This window comes from Rana temporaria, chromosome 1 (assembly GCF_905171775.1).
Source record: "Rana temporaria chromosome 1, aRanTem1.1, whole genome shotgun sequence".
Taxonomy (NCBI): domain Eukaryota; kingdom Metazoa; phylum Chordata; class Amphibia; order Anura; family Ranidae; genus Rana; species Rana temporaria.
In genome coordinates this window covers 240204034-240224460 of record NC_053489.1, presented here as the reverse complement: position 1 = coordinate 240224460, position 20427 = coordinate 240204034, and the positions used below count along the sequence as shown (strand labels likewise).

At 44.0% G+C, this 20427-nt stretch overlaps 1 protein-coding gene across 2 annotated transcripts in view; it reads right to left on the bottom strand.

Annotated features, from left to right (window-relative positions):
- Window positions 1-17620, bottom strand: part of NF2 (neurofibromin 2) — a 158955-nt gene extending 141335 nt beyond the window's left edge. For both annotated transcript variants that reach the window (XM_040351958.1, XM_040351957.1), the window contains exons 1-4: window positions 17494-17620; window positions 13733-14035; window positions 1631-1756; window positions 1433-1555 (exon numbers count right to left, since the gene is read on the bottom strand). In XM_040351958.1, coding sequence (XP_040207892.1) covers window positions 1433-1555; window positions 1631-1756; window positions 13733-13846 — 363 coding nt within the window. In that variant the 5' untranslated portion in view covers window positions 13847-14035; window positions 17494-17620. The remainder of the gene's footprint in view (window positions 1-1432; window positions 1556-1630; window positions 1757-13732; window positions 14036-17493) is intronic.
- Window positions 17621-20427: the final 2807 nt, after the last annotated feature.

Sequence of the window (20427 nt, the reverse complement as noted above, 5' to 3'; positions counted from 1 at the left end):
TTTCGTGTCTCATGACATCAAAAGAGCAGAGTTTTAATCTGTCTTCTGAAAGTCAGGTGGTTTTCCTCCAACCGAACGCTGGTTGGTAAAGCGTTCCATAGTCTCGGACCTTGAAAAGCAAACCTTCTTTCTCCTTTGGACTTGTATTTGGTTTTTGGCACCTTGACCAGATTTTGGTCAGTGGATCGCAGAACGCGATTAGAATTGTGAGGTTCTATCTTGTCGCAAAGATATTGCGGCGCCTTCCCATGGATGCACTTATGTGTCAGGCAGAGTGCTTTAAATACAATTCTGTCTTTTACTGGCAACCAGTGAAGGGTTCTCAGCGAAGGTGAGATTGATTCCCATGTCCTTTTCCCAGTCACCAGTCTGGCGGCCGTATTCTGTACGACTTGCAGACGAGCGATTTGGTACTTTGGGAGCCCGAGGTAAAGGGCATTTGCATAGTCCAGTCTGGAATTCACGATTGTTCCCACCACGACTGCTACGTCTTCTTTGGGGATAAATGGAATAAGTCTGCGTAGTAGGCGCAACAAATGGTGCGATCCGCTGACTACTGACCCTATTTGTGCGTCCATTGTCATGAAGGTGTCAAAAATGACTCCTAGACTTTTGACTTTGGAGCTAGGGGAGATGCTTTGGCCCAGAATGGGCGGCGGTGTCCAGGTTGTTGCCAGTTGACTCTTTCGGCTGGCGTGAAACATAAGAAGTTCTGTTTTGGAACTGCTGAGTTTAAGATAACTCTTAGTCATCCAGGTTTGGAGTGAAGTTCCGCTTTAATATTTTCCCTATGGAAGTAGAATCTTAGCAGTCTAGTAGCCTTCTGATGTAAAATAACACCAGCTTCTGTAAGCTGTTAGAAACTGAATCCCAACTTTAGGGCCTAGTTACACTTGCCTGTTTTCATAGAGCAAAACATTTTGCTACACAAATATGCACGTCAAGTAGAAATCCCATCCTTTCCTATGGAGCTGGTTCACCGTTCCATGAGCTGCAGTTAAGAGCCCTTTCACACTGTGCCGCCCATAGCGTCGGCGGTAAAACACCGCTATTTTTACCGCCGATGCTATGAGCGGATTTGCGGCGCATTTCGGCCGCTAGCGAGACAATTTACCCCCCGCTAGCGGCCGAGAAAGGGTTAAAACCGCCCACAATGCGCTGCTGAAGCAGCGCATTGCGGGGGTATTGACGCGCTGTCCCATTGATTTCAATGGGCAGCAGCGGTAAACACATCGCTCCTTCTCCGCTCCAAAGATGCGGCTAGCAGGACTTTTTTTAAAGCCCCTCGGGATGTCACACTGGAGTGAATGGGGACAGATTTTTAAGGGCGTATTAAGGGAGTTCAGCTTTAAACCCAACAAGCAACACCCAGCCTGTTTGCTGTGGAAACCCCTTACAGCTGCAAGAAAGAACGGAATAGATAGGACCTTACCTGCAGAAAGAAGAGATGCTGTGTAATCTCCTGTACAAGTTCTTCCTCTACGTTTTCAGGGTAAAATTTGGCTAAAAAGTGGAACGTCACAGGCTCGTCTTTTGGGACATCATGATCCAGAACCTGTAGGGAATTAATTTGATGTGTAAAAGGTAATGCCACTAAAATGTGGACAAACAGTTTGCAGTAGACCGTTACCTTTTTATCCATTTTAAGCGATGCTACGGTGTCTTTAATAGTATACTGAAGACCAAAAAACCAAGTTTCGCGAAGGCCTAAAGTTCGACATACCAAATCAAACAGATCTTTTCCTTTCCACTTCACCTAAAAGAGAAAAACAAACATACATGACAAGTCCCATTATGTAATTAGATATCATTTAAAGCAGGCCTCGCAGTAAAATGCAAGGTCCACTTAAAGTAGACTTTTAATCATTTGCTGTAATTTTCTCATGCACCCACCTCTCATATACACAACTGATAAAAATTTCCTGGTTTGTGAATTGTAGACAGTTTATTATTGCCCCTCCACCCTCCCACTTCTTCTCTTCCCTCCGAGACGATGGCAATGTACCATCAGCCACCAGCAGTCTCCTTGAATTTTCAAGTCGCACATTCTTGGAAGCTGCAGGTTGGTATGTACCAAAGATTTTGCACCTAAATAGATATTATCCGCAGTATACAGTTGCAAAGTATCACAATACTTCAGTATTTACCAACCTGCAGCCTCCTTGGGATGTGTGGCATAAATATCTCAGGAAGACATTAGTACACAGACTTACCTTCAGGGGGCGACATCACACATCCCAAGGAGGATGTAGGTAGGAAATGGCGAGCACTTCAAATCTCAGCATTCTCTGAAATCTCGCCGGAAAGAAAGACAACACCACTCTCATTAAGGTGCTACAGACAAGTATATTTACAAATTTGTTCCCCCCTCTACGTTTTTTTTTTCTTTTGAGGATCACGGGGGCCAAATATATGTTAGACAGACCTTGAATTTTATTGTAAAGTCTGTTTTTAAAAGCATATGGTAAAATTCACTCAAAAAAATAAAAATAAAAAAACACAAAACACACACACACTTGACATTTTCAAAAAGATAGATAAGATGATTTTTAAGTGTCCCTCTAAAACAGCAGGTAAAGGAAGCCTGCAATTTAAAGTTGTTTTCAGAATAGAGAAAGGCATACTTTCAAGGACATCCTTTACTGCACTCAAGGTAAGCTGCATTGTAGCTGCAGTATGCCGTCTTCCTTCAGTGCACCACAAATCTGATGTTACAGTGCGGGTGAGGGATTCTAAGCTGCTATCTGGATAAAAGTAAAATCTAGCAAAGCTCAGGAAGCAGTTTGGTATTCCAGTTTCAGAACTGTGTTGCTTTTTTATTAAACTATAATCAAGCAAGTAACTTGCAGCAACTTACATGAACCATAAAAAGTATACTCATAATAAGCACTATAGTCAATTAGAACTAACTTATGATAGTACACATACAATTAAAAAATGTAAATAAAAAAAAATAAAAAACGGGAACTAGAAAAAACAGCATTATCATAAGTTTGCCCGCAGAACTCATGCATATATCAGAGTGTTAATAAATTAGTCCATGGAAACATAAAAAGAACAATAATACAAAAATGTGAATGTAGAAGGACAAAGAGTCCAGTATGCTGTAAGGCCTCGCTCAAACAGGCAAACTTAAAAGAAATATGGGAATCAGTTTCTTTCCCCCCCCAATATCATTCTTACCTAGGTGGATGCAGCATCAGTCCGATGCATCTGTCCCCCGCCAGCTCTAGGACTGAGAACCGAACGATCAAACATCGCCAATCGCTCGGTTCTCACAGCTCTATGGGCAGAGAGCTGGTGACTGCCAATCAATGGCTCTCTGCTCAGCCCCCTGCGCTTAAGCGCTGGACTGTGGTGGGAGCGGCCAGCTGAGGCTCTTAGCAGCTTGCTGAAAGGCTGAGCCAGGTTGTACTTCAACTTTAAGCCTACGCAAGGGTGCGTTTGCCGATGTGGAAATGCAAAGGTAAATGAATAAATGTGGCCGGGCACCGGTGCGTTTTTTTAGATTGTGAAAGCGGTCGGGGGGAATCCTCCGCTCGCTGTCAAAAAGGAGGACTTGGGCGGGGGTCGGTGCTGCATTTGTAGCATGTAACACCCTGATTATCTTTTAAAAAGAAGAAGGGCCAGAGCTCTTTTGATCCTACTTTTCCTTTGGATCACAGACGAGAACTTCATCCTGCACTCCTGTGACCCTAAATTAGGTCACTCAGCCAGTACAGTCGGGATCCACCCACATGCCTGGACCGGTAGCTGGCTCTGCCTCTCAGCACACCACTGAGAGCCTGAGGCAACTGCTGCCACCCCCTCCACAGCTCAGCTTTCCAGTGAGCTGCTGTTTTTAATAGCCTAGTCCTCGGTGTGGGAACAGCTGCAGCTTGGATCAGTGCTGCAGCGGCGCTTCTGAATCACTTTTCAGGTGCTTCAGAAGCGATGCCCATTTATTCCAAAGGGCATGGCGTTTTGGGAGTGCTTAATACAGCACTCCTAACCAGCCCCAAACTTTTCGTAACGTCCCGCAAGCGCATCAATAGCATCTTTCCACCCCTAATTTCCTCTCCCTCTCCTCCCCCTAATGCTTAAAGTGGAAATAACCCCCCCCCCCCCCCTATCGCTTTCAGCCAAGGAAGCTGCCATTTTAGCCTCTGATTAATCTGCAACTGCCATGGTGCTGCACATGTGATCACTTTAGACACCAGCCATTGGATGATTTGACAGCTTGGTTGAGAGCACAACCAATGGGAGTGTTACATTTCTGGTACGTGCCAGAAATTAAACCGTTTTACTTCTGCTTTAACCACTTAAGCCCCGGACCAATATGCAGCCTAAAGACCCAAGGTGTTTTTACAGTTCGGGACTGCGACGCTTTAACAGACAATTGCGCGGTCGTGCGACGTGGCTCCCAAACAAAATTGGCGTCCTTTTTTCCCCACAAATAGAGCTTTCTTTTGGTGGTATTTGATCACATCTGCGGTTTTTAGTTTTTGCGCTATAAACAAAAATAGAGCGACAATTTTGAAAAAAAAGCAATATTTTTTACTTTTTGCTGTAATAAATATCCCCCAAAAACATATATAAAAACATTTTTTTTCCTCAGTTTAGGCCGATACGTATTCTTCTACCTATTTTTAGTAAAAAAAATCGCAATAAGCGTTTATCGATTGGTTTGCGCAAAATTTATAGTGTTTACAAAATAGGGGATAGTTTTATTGCATTTTTATTTTTTATTTTTTTTTACTACTAATGGCGGCGATCAGCAATTTTTTTCGTGACTGCGACATTATGGCGGACACTTCGGACAATTTTGACACATTTTTGGGACCATTGTCATTTTCACAGCAAAAAATGCATTTAAATTGCATTCTTTATTGTGAAAATGACAGTTGCAGTTTGGGAGTTAACCACAGGTGGCGCTGTAGGAGTTAGGGTGCACCTAGTATGTGTTTACAACTGTTTGGGGGTGTGGCTGTAGGAATGACGTCATCGATCGTGTCTTCCCTATAAAGGGAATGACGCGATCGATGCGCCGCCATAGTGAAGGACGGGGAAGCCGTGTTTACACACGGCTCTCCTCGTTCTTCAGCTCCGGGGAGCGATCGCGACGGAGCGGCTATAAACAAATAGCCGCGCCGTGGTCCCGGATCGCTCCCCGAGCGGACCCGACCTCCGCATGTAGCGGGGGGGGTCCCGATCGGACCCCCCACCCGCTAATAGGCGAGGACGTACCTATACGCCCATGTGCCTGTACGTGCCATATTGTGGACGTATATGTACATGGGGTGGTCCTTAAGTGGTTAAATTGGCAAAACAAAAACACTTGTAATACACGTCAAAAACGCTTTGAAAACGCTTTGAAAAAGCTTAAATAAATAAATAAAACCCCCCGAAAACAATACGCTCAGGTGTGAATGCAGCCTCAACAAAAACTATGGATGTTGATATAATTAAAAGCGATACATAAATTGCTGCTGGCACTTCATAAACCCCAACCCAGTAATCCCATCGTGGCCCTAATGTGCTGTAACAAATAATATTACACAATCCCTTGCTGGCCATTAATGTCCCAAACAACTGCTTTGAGATCAGCGCAAAACTATTGGATCAAATTAATTATGGATACTGGTTTTACTCACAGCAATTAAAAGCTGAAATGTTTTGAAGCCAAACAGTTATCTTACTGACTTATCATTTGCACATGCAAAAGTGTGAACAAAAGTCTGCCTTAGAATTTGCGTTGCTAAATTCGCTGTATAGTAAAGCTAGCCATACATTTCATATGGCGAGGGCTGAATGAGAGAAACCCATCAATTTCCCCATCCACAAACTCATTGAGATGAGCTTTCCACTTCATTGTGTACATTCCAGAATTTGTAATTAAAAATCCCAATAAGCATATATTGATTGGTTTGCGCAGAAGTTATAGTGTCTACAAACTATGGGATGTATACTGGAATATTTATTCTTTACTAGTAATGGCGGCGATCAGCGACTTATAGTGGGACTGCGATCTTGTGGCAGACATTTGGACACTTGATGGTAACCAGCGACACGAATACAGTGATCAGTGCTAAAAATATGCAATGTCACTGTACTAATGACACTTGCTGGAGATGGGTCAAAGATTTAGGGCAATGAAAGGGTTAAATGTGTGCCTAGTCAGTGTTTATGTGTGCGCGCACCCAGTGATCGTCACCTTCCGTGTTTAATCACACTACGACCAGGTCGCTGGAGGCACGCGCGGCCTCTGGCCGGGAAGTGTCAGATCACGTACTAGCTGCTGCATATCTAGGTTATAAGGTCGGCAAGCGGTTTTCTTCATCTGGTGATCCTGCTAGTAACACTTCCTGTCCTAGGGTGGCTACCTTCACACACTCTCGTGCATTTCTGGAGGAGGGTAATGTCACCCCAAGGTTGAAATCCTTATTTGGACTACAAACATGTCTTCCTCTCGTCATTTCCATTATGTTGGGTTGTGGAGATTTGTAGTTTACAGAAGACAGCTTGTAAAGATAGATAAATAACCCTTAATTTGCTGACAATCTAAAGCTAATGCAGCCACCACATCCAAGGACTGGTAACTTGCTATATTACATTTTTGTTCTTGGGTTTAGATATAAACGTTAAACACTTGCCAACCAACAACGTACCAGTATGTTGCTGGGTTAAAAGGGCGATATCTTGGTCATCACTGCAGCAATGATCGAAATATATATTTTTTTAGGGCCGTCAATTCCCTTCAAATGTAAAAGTAATCCTAGCAGCTAAAAAGCCGCAGATTACTTTTACAGGTGGTGGAATGAGGTCCCACCCCCTTTCTGCCACTTCCTTTCCTGTGCGATCAGGGAGCACAGTAACAATGCAACTGGTGGCATCCAGTTTCCTGGGACACAGTGAGAGGAACAGATGTTGTGACATAAAAAAAAAAGCAGAAGCAACAAGAATTTTGTCACTTCCAGTTTCAGTCTCATGTAAACAAGCTGTTACAGGCTTGCATAAGCATATGATCAAACTGATCTTGGCTTAATCAGATGCTTTGGAGAGCAGAGGAGACATCTGGGGTTTAATAGACCCCAGATCTCTCCATAACGAGGGCCTGTCACAGCCCATGCTATCACAGGATGTTGTTCAGTCGGAGTCCACAAACCCGGAAGAAAGACTGGGTGAAGATGGGACCGCCTGCAGCAGTGACAGTGTGGAGCTGGAAGGCTTCATTTTCAGGTAAGTTTAACATAATGTGCTAGTACGTGAATCAGGTGTCAATCAGGCAGCTGGATGGATTCTGACAATATGGTTGGGATCCTTCCAGAGCCTGGGGTGGCCCTTTGACGTTTTCTGACAGAGGGCTTTATCCCGCTGTCAGCCAATTCTGTTTTTTTTAGGAGTGCACATACTTTTGCTAAATAAGCTTTGCCCATACTTCTCTTATGAGCTGCAACATAACACATCTTCCATGCAACAGCTAATAGCTTATGGATAACACCACTCTTGTTATACTTCCAACTCCCATAACTGGTAAAATCTACTGAGCTTGATAAACACTCATGCCTGAATATACCTTTTAAAGTGAACCTCTCCTCCCACAGAAATAAAAACACAATTGAATACAGCTCTGTTTGCTTAAAGGGGTTGTAAAGGAATTTTTTTTTTTTTTTTTCATAATAAGCATCCTTTACCTGCAGACATTCCTCTTTTCACTTCCTCATTGTTCGTTTTTGCTCAGAAGTTGCTCTATTTCTTCTCTGTTCTGTTCACTTCCTGCTTGTCTGATTTTACTGACCACCGTGATGGGAGGCTTTACTGCGGCGGTCAGTAACGTGCTTGCCCCCTCCTGGGAACTACATCTGTGCGGCAGGACGCTCTCTACGTGTTAGAGACTTCAAGGAGGTGTGAATTACTGGGCGTGCCGCAATGCATACTGGGAAATGTAGTTCTTACATGAACGAGCGCCGCAAACCAGGAAGTGAATGAGAGAACAGAAACTAGAACGCCGGAGGTGATATAGATGAAGGTATTTAATAGGCATTTACTTGTTTTTTAACAGAATCATTACACTATTCTGTCTGTCTACCTTGCAGACATTAATTTTAGGCAAACATTTTTTTTCCTTTACAACTCCTTTAATGCCCTGTACACACGATCAATTCATCCGATGAAAACGGACCGATGGATTTTTTCATCAGATATCCGATGAAGCTGACTTTCATCAGTCTTGCCTACACACCATCAGTTAAAAAAACGATCGTGTCAGAACGCGGTGACGTAAAACACAACGACGTGCTGAGAAAAATGAAGTACAATGCTTCCGAGCATGCGTCGACTTGATTCTGAGCATGCATTGATTTTTAACCGATGGATTTCCCCACAGACGATTGTTTTTTTTCTATCGGTTTTTTAACCATCAGATAATTTTAAAACAGGTTCTAAGTTTTTTCACAGATGGGAAAAAAAAAAACGATGGGGCCCACACACCATCGGTTCGTCTGATGAAAACGGTCCATCAGACGAACTGATCGTGTGTACGTGGCATAATTTTGTAAACTTACAGAATTGTCACACTTAGATGTGTTGTTATGCTTTTAAAAATACTGTAATGATGGCAGTTTAATATGGAGCGGAAAAGAAAGGCGGGGGGGGTTCTGCTTTAAAGATTACATTTATCAACGTTCCCCATTTCGTTTTTTTGCTTCCCTCTTACCCACTGCAGCGTTTCTCAATTCACATACTTATCTGCCCAGCAAATCCAGTATTGTCTTGCAACTTGAGCTCTCCACCCCCTGTTTCCTTAAAGCTCAGACAAGCTGTATAATTTCTTCACTTTGAACAGATGTAGAAAAGGGAAGACTGCAGATAAACAGGTAAAACTTACATGGGATGATTTGTTTCATCTCAATGTATCACCGGAGGCTAGTCACTAAGCTGAAGTATATGCAAGGATTTACAACCACTTTAAAACAGGGGTTGACAAATTTGCTTGGAATCTAGGAGCCACTTAAAGTTAGGAGCCAGAAAACGCGCCCCGTCGAGCTTGCGCGCAGAAGCGAACACATACGTGAGCAACGCCCGCATATGTAAACGGTGTTCAAACCACACATGTGAGGTATCGCCGCAATTGGTAGAGTGAGAGCAATAATTCTAGCCCTAGACCTCCTCTGTAACTCAAAACATGCAACCTAGAAATTTTTAAACGTCGCCTATGGAGATTTTAAAGGGTAAAAGTTTGTCACCATTCCACGAGCGGACGTAATTTTGAAGCGTGACATGTTGGGTATCAATTTACTCGGCGTAACATTATCTTTCATAATATTAAAAAAAAAAATGGGGATAACTTTACTGTTGTCTTATTTTTTAATTAAAAAAAGTGAAAATTTTTCCCAAAAAAGTGCGCTTGTAAGACCGCTGCGCAAATACGGCGTGACAGAAAGTATTGCAACGATCGACATTTTATTCTCTAGGGTGTTAGGATAAAAAATATATATAATGTTTGGGGGTTCTAATTAGAGGGAAGAAGATGGCAGTGAAAATAGTGAAAAATAACATTAGAATTGCTGTTTAACTTGTAATGCTTAACTTGTAATACCAACGGCCACCACCAGATGGCGCCATCTTACACATCTGGTGGTAATAACTTGTAATACCAACGGCTCACCACCAGATGGCTCCAGCTCACAAAATGTATTTTTTTTTTTTTTGCCCCCCCTTCCAAGCCAAGTCGCCAGGACCCTATTTCTAGGCGACCTGGCGACCGGGATTTGTCGAGCCCTGCTTTAAAAGGAGAAGAACAGTCAAAGCTCATTTGGCTGTACTTCTTCTGTGGATCTGCCCTCCTGTGACCCATTTTCAGCAGACAACGGGCTAAAGCTCTGGCTTTTTAAAAGTATATTCTAATGACTACCTTAAAAGGAAACCTAAAGCCCCCCCCCCCCATTTTGTAATAGAAGGTTATAACTTTTGTCAGTTTTTTTTTTTTTTTTACCATCTGTGACCCATTGGGGAGACTTTGCTTCATTTCCTGCCCCATGAAGTGAGAGGAAAACCCTCCAAAATGAGGGAAATCCCTGGTTGTCACCAGTCCTCATTGAAAGATTTCCCCTCTATTCCTTTTCTTTCTGGTGACAACTTAAAAGTTGTGGTTCTCTTACTTTTGACGATAACCGTAAACAGGCCAAATAGAGAGAGGAAATATCAATAACAGGGGTAAAGACAGCAATAAAACAAAAAACATTGTTCTAATCCCTTTCCACAAACAAAAACTTTTGCCTTTAGTGATACTTTAACCACTTGCTGTCCCGGGCGAATATTTAATAATTCACACACAGACGTTAAAACCAGAATTTTTTGCTAGAAAAATTACTGAAACCCCCACATACGGTATATAATTTTCTGAAAGCAAAGGCCTTGTCACATGATATTTGCACAGCCATATCGAATGCAAATTTTCAGGAAAAATTACACTAAAATTTAATTTTAATGCACTCAGACACAATTTGTGGTAAAATAAAAAAGATGGAGTTGTGAGTAAATAGATACCAAACATGACAAGACTAAAAAAATTGCACAACAAAATTACGATACCTAAAATGTTCATAGGTGATACTGACACTATCACCACTTGACTACCGGGTCAGTTCTGACAATTCCGGCATACATTTTTTAGAACCCCTAAACATTATATTTTTTTTTAAGCAGAGGCCATAGAGAATAAAATAGTGGGCGTTACATTTTTTATGCCACATGGTACTTGCGTTTTTCAAATGCAATTTTATATATATATATATATATATATATATATATATATATGTGTATATATATACAGGGAGTGCAGAATTATTAGGCAAATGAGTATTTTGACCACATCATCCTCTTTATGCATGTTGTCTTACTCCAAGCTGTATAGGCTCGAAAGCCTACTACCAATTAAGCATATTAGGTGATGTGCATCTCTGTAATTAGAAGGGGTGTGGTCTAATGACATCAACACCCTATATCAGGTGTGCATAATTATTAGTCAACTTCCTTTCCTTTGGCAAAATGGGTCAAAAGAAGGACTTGACAGGCGCAGAAAAGTCAAAAACAGTGAGATATCTTGCAGAGGGATGCAGCACTCTTAAAATTGCAAAGCTTCTGAAGCGTGATCATCGAACAATCAAGCGTTTCATTCAAAATAGTCAACAGGGTCGCAAGAAGCGTGTGGAAAAACCAAGGCGCAAAATAACTGCCCATGAACTGAGAAAAGTCAAGCGTGCAGCTGCCAAGATGCCACTTGCCACCAGTTTGGCCATATTTCAGAGCTGCAACATCACTGGAGTGCCCAAAAGCACAAGGTGTGCAATACTCAGAGACATGGCCAAGGTAAGAAAGGCTGAAAGATGACCACCACTGAACAAGACACACAAGCTGAAACGTCAAGACTGGGCCAAGAAATATCTCAAGACTGATTTTTCTAAGGTTTTATGGACTGATGAAATGAGAGTGAGTCTTGATGGGCCAGATGGAAGAGCCCGTGGCTGGATTGGTAAAGGGCAGAGAGCTCCAGTCCGACTCAGACGCCAGCAAGGTGGTGGTGGAGTACTGGTTTGGGCTGGTATCATCAAAGATGAGCTTGTGGGGCCTTTTCGGGTTGAGGATGGAGTCAAGCTCAACTCCCAGTCCTACTGCCAGTTTCTGGAAGACACCTTCTTCAAGCAGTGGTACAGGAAGAAGTCACCATCCTTCAAGAAAAACATGATTTTCATGCAGGACAATGCTCCATCACACGCGTCCAAGTACTCCACAGCGTGGCTGGCAAGAAAGGGTATAAAAGAAGAAAAACTAATGACATGGCCTCCTTGTTCACCTGATCTGAACCCCATTGAGAACCTGTGGTCCATCATCAAATGTGAGATTTACAAGGAGGGAAAACAGTACACCTCTCTGAACAGTGTCTGGGAGGCTGTGGTTGCTGCTGCACGCAATGTTGATGGTGAACAGATCAAAACACTGACAGAATCCATGGATGTCAGGCTTTTGAGTGTCCTTGCAAAGAAAGGTGGCTATATTGGTCACTGATTTGTTTTTGTTTTGTTTTTGAATGTCAGAAATGTATATTTGTGAATGTTGAGATGTTATATTGGTTTCACTGGTAAAAATAAATAATTGAAATGGGTATATATTTTTTTTTTGTTAAGTTGCCTAATAATTATGCACAGTAATAGTAGTCACCTGCACACACAGATATCCCCCTAAAATAGCTAAAACTAAAAAAAAACAAAAAACTACTTCCAAAAATATTCAGCTTTGATATTAATGAGTTTTTTGGGTTCATTGAGAACATGGTTGTTGTTCAATAATAAAATTAATCCTCAAAAATACAACTTGCCTAATAATTCTGCACTCCCTGTATATATATATATATATATATATATATATATATATATATATATATATATATATATACACACATATACATACACACATACTGTACATACACACACATATACTTTAATACATTTTAATCAACGCAATATAATACCCAATTTTTGGCAAAACACAACGAGTAAATAAATAATTACTCAGCGCAACATCATCATTTATATATAAATATAAAATATGATGTTACATCAAGTAAATAAATGCCATTTCACGCTTTAAAAGTGCATACGTCTGTGGAATGGGAACAAATTACGGTACAGTACCCGCTCGCCAAATTTTGAAAATTATTTTTTTCTTCTTCTTCACTGATGTCCGCTGTGAGGCTGCACTGTTGGGCACAAGTGAGGTGGCACCAATGAGGCTGCAATAACAAGGCTGCACTGATAATCGGGTCACCGATCACAGAGCATGCTCAAATCGCGTGCGCAGGGAAGGGGGGGGGTGTCCACGGACGCCCTGCCCAGAACAGGAAAGCCATGCTGTAGCGTCTTTTGGCTGTGGCATGGTATTGAGGTTATTAAGGTAGGCTAAGTTTGTATTTTTACAGTGACATTTAATTTTATTATGTTTTTCTAAATGTTCCTTACTATTTAGTAAGGCCTTGCTAGTTTAAAAAATAAATAAATTAATGGGGGCTGAACCCCAGTGATCTTTCATGTTGTTCAGGTAGACCTCCACCTCTCAGGCCTCGTACACACGACCGGATCTATCCGCTGGGATTGATCCGCGGATCAGTTCCAGCAGATAGATCCGGTCGTCTGTACGTCCGAGCGGACATTTTCCAGCGGATAAAAATCCAGCCGACGGATTCCCAGCGGATAAAAATTTCTTAGCATGCCAAGAAATCTATCCGCTGGAATCCAGTCCAGCGGACTGATCCGGTCGTCTGTACAGACTCACCGGATCAGTCCGTCCGCTCCCCTCCCTCGCATGCGTCGTAATGATGTCATCGTCGCGGCGACTGCGCGACACGTCACCACAGATGTATTCCGCGTGGATTTCGATCTGATGGTGTGTACAGCCATCAGATCCAAATCCGCCAGAGGATTTATCCGCTGGAAATGGTCCGGCGGACCGTTTCCAGCGGATATCCTCTCGTGTGTACGGGGCCTCAAAGGTTGCCTACCCCTGGAATAGAAATCAGGAAATTAGCAGGTTTTTCTTTTACTTGTTATATGCCTATCCCTGGCAACTAATCATTGGGTTACTATTGCTTAGAGATAGGAAAAAGCTCTTTTGGCATAACTGATCAGCTGAATGCCAATAGATGTATATGCATTATAAACAAAGAACAACACATTGAGCACCAATAATGCATCATTACCTCGCAGTTAAATTCCATCTCTGCATCCATGGTCATGATACGGACAGTGAATGTTTTGGGCTGTTTCCTCTTTAGGGATGAGAAGCTCATTCTTGAAGCAATAGCACCCGCCATATTTTGTAAGAGTTCCTGAGTTTTTATCCAGATGTAACAGTCTTTTTCAGGTATTTATATGGAAGAAGCCTCTTCTTCCATGCTTTGTATTGATGTACACATTGTGAATCGGGTAAGAAAAGGCGTCCTTTGTGGTCATTCCTCTGTGTAAAGCATGGTATTTGCATGTACAGTGCCAATTATTGTAACCTGGAAGTACAAGAAAAAGTGAAAAACACATCCATAGAAAATAAGCATTATATAGTCTGAAATCCCTGGATATTATGATAGAACTAACACATGTCCAGCTGAGGTTTCTAACAATGACATAGACCTCCAGTAAATATAACAGTTTTAGCAGGGGTTTTCTGAGACCTGAACATTATGTCAAGTGTTTTTCTACCTTAGGGACGTTATAGGACATGCCATACGTTAAGTACACAAAGACATGGAATATGACCAAAGCGTATCCCTCTATAGCAGTGATGGCGAAGCTTGGCACCCCAGATGTTTTGGAACTACATTTCCCATGATGCTCGTGCACTCAGCAGTGTAGTTAAACATCATGGGAAATGTAGTTCCAAAACATCTGGGGTGCCAAGGTTTGCCATCACTGCTCTATAGTGTATAATTGTCTCAAGGGACCTCCAGCTAATTGATAGCCTCAGCTCTGTTCCTGTGTGAAAGGTAGGGGGTGTCCCTTCCCTCCAATCAGCTGTCAGAACTCTCCCTACTGAGCTCTGCAGGGTGTAATTTCAGCTCTCCACCCACTTTTTTTTTTAAACTCTTAGACAAGCTTTATAAATCAGCACTTTGAACAGATGTAGAGAAGACACATAAACAGATACAACGTATGTAGGAGGATTGGCTCTGCGGTCTACATTTTTCCTTTGTAATCTCAGTATAATTCCCCAGACTTTTGCCGGGTAGAATAATGTTGTCAGGTCAGAACTAAATATGGCATCCCTGAAAGTAAAACTGTAGACCAGATTGGGCAGCCCAGTGGCTTAGCGGTTAGCGCATTTTCCCTGCAGCACTGGGGTCATTGGATCAAATCCCAGACAGGATGCCATCTGCATGGAGTTTGCATGTTCTCCCTGTGCTTGTGTGGCTTTCCGCCTACAGTCCAAAGACATGCTTAATTGGCTCCTGTCTAAAGCCTCATACACACGATACGATTGTTGTGGATTGTCTGTAGACAGACTGTTGTCCTAAAATCTTACCGTTAGGATGCTTCTTTTGACAATCGTTGGCCAACTTTTGTTGGATGACAGGCTATTAAAAAAAATTCAGAGGACCACGGTTTGACGTCCGATTTTCGTATATGGTCAGTACACAAATCCGTCACAAAAAAGTCAAAAGTACAAACACGCATGCTCGGTATCAATGCTCACCAAACACGAAAATTAGCAGAAGGGGCCCAAAGGGTGGCGCTCAAGAGCTGAAATTCCTCGTAGTACGTCACTACGTTCGTGTTTGTGGCACGACAATTGTGTAATATTTTGTACTTTTGACAAAAAGCAGACGCTCGGTTGGCCAACAATCGTACCGTGTGTACGAGGCTTAAATGGGCCTTAGTATATTATGTATGAAAGCGAGTTATAACAATGTAGACTGCTGTACTCCGGGGTACAGAATAACATCTGTGTCTGTGACACAGGCCTAATTTTCAACCTGGTCCTCCATGGCCTAGGTTATAGTTTGTTTTGTTGTTCATTACGCGTTAATGCGCTACTTCCTTATTTCTCTGTTCAATGTCGCACACCACAGCTTGTTACAATTTTTGAAAATCCAATAAAATATTGAAACAGGAAGCGAGTTATGCCCGGTACATACGATGACATTATCGGACGAATGATCGTCCGTTTTTTTTTTTTTGCATGCTAATCTCAGATCGAATCTGATGAGTTTACTAAAGTTACGAAAATTTGCGTACGACAGAATAAAAATTCGGAAGCGATGTCACATGTTGTAATGCATCTGAATTGCATTTTCAAACAACAGCGAAACGAAAAAAAAATTGTGCATGTCTGATCAAATAATATCAGATGAACTGCACTGATCGGCTCTGGAAAGCTCTGTACTAATGATCAGATTATCGTACGATCGCTCCGAAACGTGCATCTTCTGATTGCGTGTAGCAGGCATTAGGGATCTAAAGCCCGTTACACACGTACCGAAATTCATCCAGTTCATTGGCAGTCACCTGTCAGAAAACAATAGCGGGAGAGATCCATGCATCAACATCTGTCGCAATAACGGAACATGTATAGGCAGCTTTAGATTGTAAGCAGGGACTGATGAGGTTGTACAGTAAGCAGTGGCGGTTCGTCCATAGAGGGCGCTGGAGCGCCGCCCCCTCTGGCTCCGCACCGCCACTGACTAATAACTTTGATTCATACATTGCTGCCGCTGGTCTATTCAGATGGCCGGACCTGAAGTGCCAATTATAATTGGGTACTTATCCTCGGGACGTACCGGCGGTGCGTTCCTTAGATAAGACTGACAGGCGTCTCAGCCAATCAGGTTCACCGGTTCTGGCCATCGTTAACCTGATTGGCTGAAGCGTCATCGAGGGCGGGAGAAGACAGCGAGGGACGTGGATGGCTGACTCCAGTAAAGGTAAGTTCCGGGCGGGGGGGGGGGGCATTTTACAGGGCACATCGGCGACGAAGGGCACAGTGACATCAATGGGCACAGTGGCGACAATGGGCACAGCGGCATGAATGGGCACAGTGGCGACAATTAAAGGGCACAGTGACATCAATGGGCACAGTGGCGACAATTAAAGGGCACAGTGGTGACAATTGGCACAGTGGCGACAATTGATGGCATAGTGGCTGTGTTTGATGGCATGGCACAGTGGTGACAATTGATGGCACAGTGGCTGCGTTTGATGGCATGGCACAGTGGCTGCGTTTGATGGCATGGCACAGTGGCTGCGTTTGATGGCATGGCACAGTGGTGACAATTGATGGCACAGTGACTGCATTTGATGGCATGGCACAGTGGTGACAATTGATGGCACAGTGACTGCATTTGATGGCATGGCACAGTGGTGACAATTGATGGCACAGCGACTGCATTTGATGGCATGGCACAGTGGTGACAGTTGATGGCACAGTGGTGACAGTTGATGGGCACAGTGACTGCATTTGATGGCATGGCACAGTGGTGACAGTTGATGGCACAGTGGTGACAGTTGATGGGCACAGTGAGGCTGCAATTTTTCGTTTGCGCGCCCCCCCCCCAAAAAAAAATTGAGCACCAGCTGCCACTGACAGTAAACATTGATGTGCATTTCCAATCAGAGTTCTACATACATTGCCCCCTCCTATAGACAAAACAATCCCAGTGGTGACAGATACATGAAAGAAACCCCTCAGATCAGACTAGAGCCACCATGACACACATACAGAACAAAGACCACATAGCACTCCTACATTATGCTCATCATTACATCCATATGTGTCACCCCCACTCAGCCATCTGCATCCTAACCATCACAGGTAACCCGTACAGTCAGAGCTCCATAATCCAGCCAATCAGGACCAGGGATCTCTAGGATCACAAATAACCCATCACACTTTATGGAGCAGCAATGTGCGCATGTCCCGGCCCGCATTATACAGCCGGGGGAAGGGATAAACAGCAGGCTGACTACTCACATCTCCGGGTTCTACAAGCAGAACTTGCGCTTCCCTACAATCTGTAACGGTGTTTACCGGAAGCTGAGGGTCCACCAGTCTCACCAACCACTTCCCTGCTGCTGCTACAGCCCCCGCCCATTCTCCTACTAACAGCCAATGGAGCCGCTGACAGGAACGCACCAATAGCAGGCCGCTTGTTGTGAGCGTCCCCGGGCTATCTGAGAGAGAGGCGCTGTGATTGGCTGCTCTCAGGTGATGGGAAGTTCGGCTCTTTTATATGAATCGGTTCATTTCGAACTACTCATTGAAATGAAGCGATTCACGAATCGATTCTCCGGTTCGTTTTACTGAGTCTGCTGACAAGCCAAAGCCTTGGATCTGACTCAACCTTGTTAAATGATCACAGAAGGTTGGCAGATAATTGTTAAGTGATAAAGAAAAAATTATAAACTAAAACCATCCCCACGACCCCAATACCTGCATGTGGATAAACGCGTGTAGCGTCTGCACGCGTACATGGACGATAATTGCTTCACGCGTTAGGTGTCGCCACAGAGTGAGGGTAATAATTCTAGAAACATAATTCATGGTTGGCTCTAAACTGATGTCCTGTACAGGCTTTTATATCTTTACCTATGGAGTATTTAACCCTTTTCTTCCTGTTCGATCAGTTATCAATCGGATCATAGGGTTCTGTGTTATAACTATTACAAGGTGTCCCATAATGGTTTCTTTACTATTAATAAAAAAAAATGCAAAGTCACATGACATGTCGTACCCCACGATTTCCAATGAGTACCGTTCATATCGGTGCCACTTCAAAGCAGTCCCTGTACTACTTTGGTCCGACTTTTGATGTGACTTCCAGTGGCGTTGCTAGGGGGGTGCGGGCCGCACCGGGTGACACCCACTAGAGGGGTGACACCATCCCGATTTAAAAAAAAAAATTTTTTTTAGCTGACATGACCAGAGGTGCAGGTGGCTGTGTAATGTAAAAGGGGTGCAGTGATGCAGGGTGTTGTGTATTGTAAAAGGGTCCAGAGGTGCAGGGGGCTATGAGATGTAAAGGGGGCCAGTGATGCAGGGTGCTGTGTAATGTAAAGGGGGCCAGAGGTGCAGGGTGCTGTGTAATGTAAAGGGGTGCAGAGGGCTGTGTAGTGTAAAAGGGTCCAGAGGTGCAGGGGGCTATGTGATGTAAAGGGGTGCAGAGGTGCAGGCGGCTGTGTAATGTAAAAGGGGTGCAGTGATGCAGGGTGCTGTGTAATGTAAAGGGGTCCAGTGATGCAGGGTGCTGTGTAATGTGAAAGGGGTGCAGTGATGCAGGGTGCTGTGTAATGTAAAGGGGTCCAGTGATGCAGGGTGCTGTGTAATGTGAAAGGGGTGCAGTGATGCAGGGTGCTGTGTAATGTAAAGGGGTCCAGTGATGCAGGGTGCTGTGTAATGTAAAAGGGGTGCAGTGATGCAGGGTGCTGTGTAATGTAAAGGGGTCCAGAGGTGCAGGTGGCTGTGTAATGTAAAGGGGTGCAGAGGGCTGTGTAGTGTAAAAGGGTCCAGAGGTGCAGGGGGCTATGTGATGTAAAGGGGTGCAGAGGTGCAGGCGGCTGTGTAATGTAAAGGGGTCCAGTGGTGCAGGGGGCTGTGTAATGTAAAAGGGTCCAGAGGTGAAGGGGGCTGTGAGATGTAAAGGGATCCAGTGATGCAGGGGGCTGTGTAATTTTAAAGGGGTCCAGTGATGCAGGGGGCTGTGTAATGTAAAGGGGTCCAGTGATGCAGGGGGCTGTTTAATGTAAAGGGGTCCAGTGATGCAGGGGGCTGTTTAATGTAAAGGGGTCCAGTGATGCAGGGGGCTGTTTAATGTAAAGGGGTCCAGTGATGCAGGGGGCTGTTTAATGTAAAGGGGTCCAGTGATGCGGGGTGCTGTGCAATGTAAAGGGGTCCAGAGGTGCAGTTGTGGAGAGGGGTACACAGTAGTAACAAAAAGATATTGAAGAATGCAGAGGTATGCAGGGGGCACAGTGGGGTGTTTTTACATTTTAACGTGGGGGGGGGGGTGCCAGATATTGGATCCGCCCCAGATGCCAAATGCTCTAGGTACGCCCCTGGCCTATAGGCTCCTGAGATGTGAATTCCGGTTCTGGAGAAAGAGAGGTGGGGGGAGGGGACAAAGAAAAATGGAGAGAAAGAAGAAGGGATAGAACGAACAAGAAAGATGGATAGGGAGAGAGAGAAAAGGGGAAGAAAGGAGAACAGAGAGCAAACAGTAGGGTAAAAAATATTTGAATTTTTTTATTGGGGGGGGGGTGACACCATATTTTACCGCACCAGGTGACACCAACCCTAGTGACGCCACTGGTGACTTCTTTGGCCCCGTACACACGACCGAACATGTCTGCTGAAACTGGTCCGCGGACCAGTTTCAGCAGACATGTTCGGTCGTGTGTACGGCCGATCGGACAGGATTCCAGCGTACATTTGCCCGCCAGACCGTTTTCGAGCGGGCAAATGTTTCTAAACTTGCTTAGAAACATGCCCGCTGGAATCCTGTCCGTCGGACATGTTCGGTCGTCTGTACAGACTTACCGTACATCTCCGAGCGGCCGCCATCCCTCGCATGCGTCGAATGACTTTGACGCATGCGTGGAAGCATTGACCTTTCAGCGTCGCGCACGTCGCCGTGTCATCGTCGCGGCGACGGCACGAACACGTCACCGCGCTGTCTGTCCGCGCGGATTGTCTCTCATTTCTGTATGATGGTGTGTACAGCCATCATACAGAAATCTCCGGGCGGGCATGTCCGCTGAAAACGGTCCGGCGGACCGTTTTCATCGTACATGTTTGCCCGTGTGTACGAGGCATTTGAGTCAGTAACTGTTCCGGAGACTCATATGATTCTTTGACTCAGTAACTGTTCCGGAGACTCATATGATTCTTTGACTCAGTAACTGTTCTAGA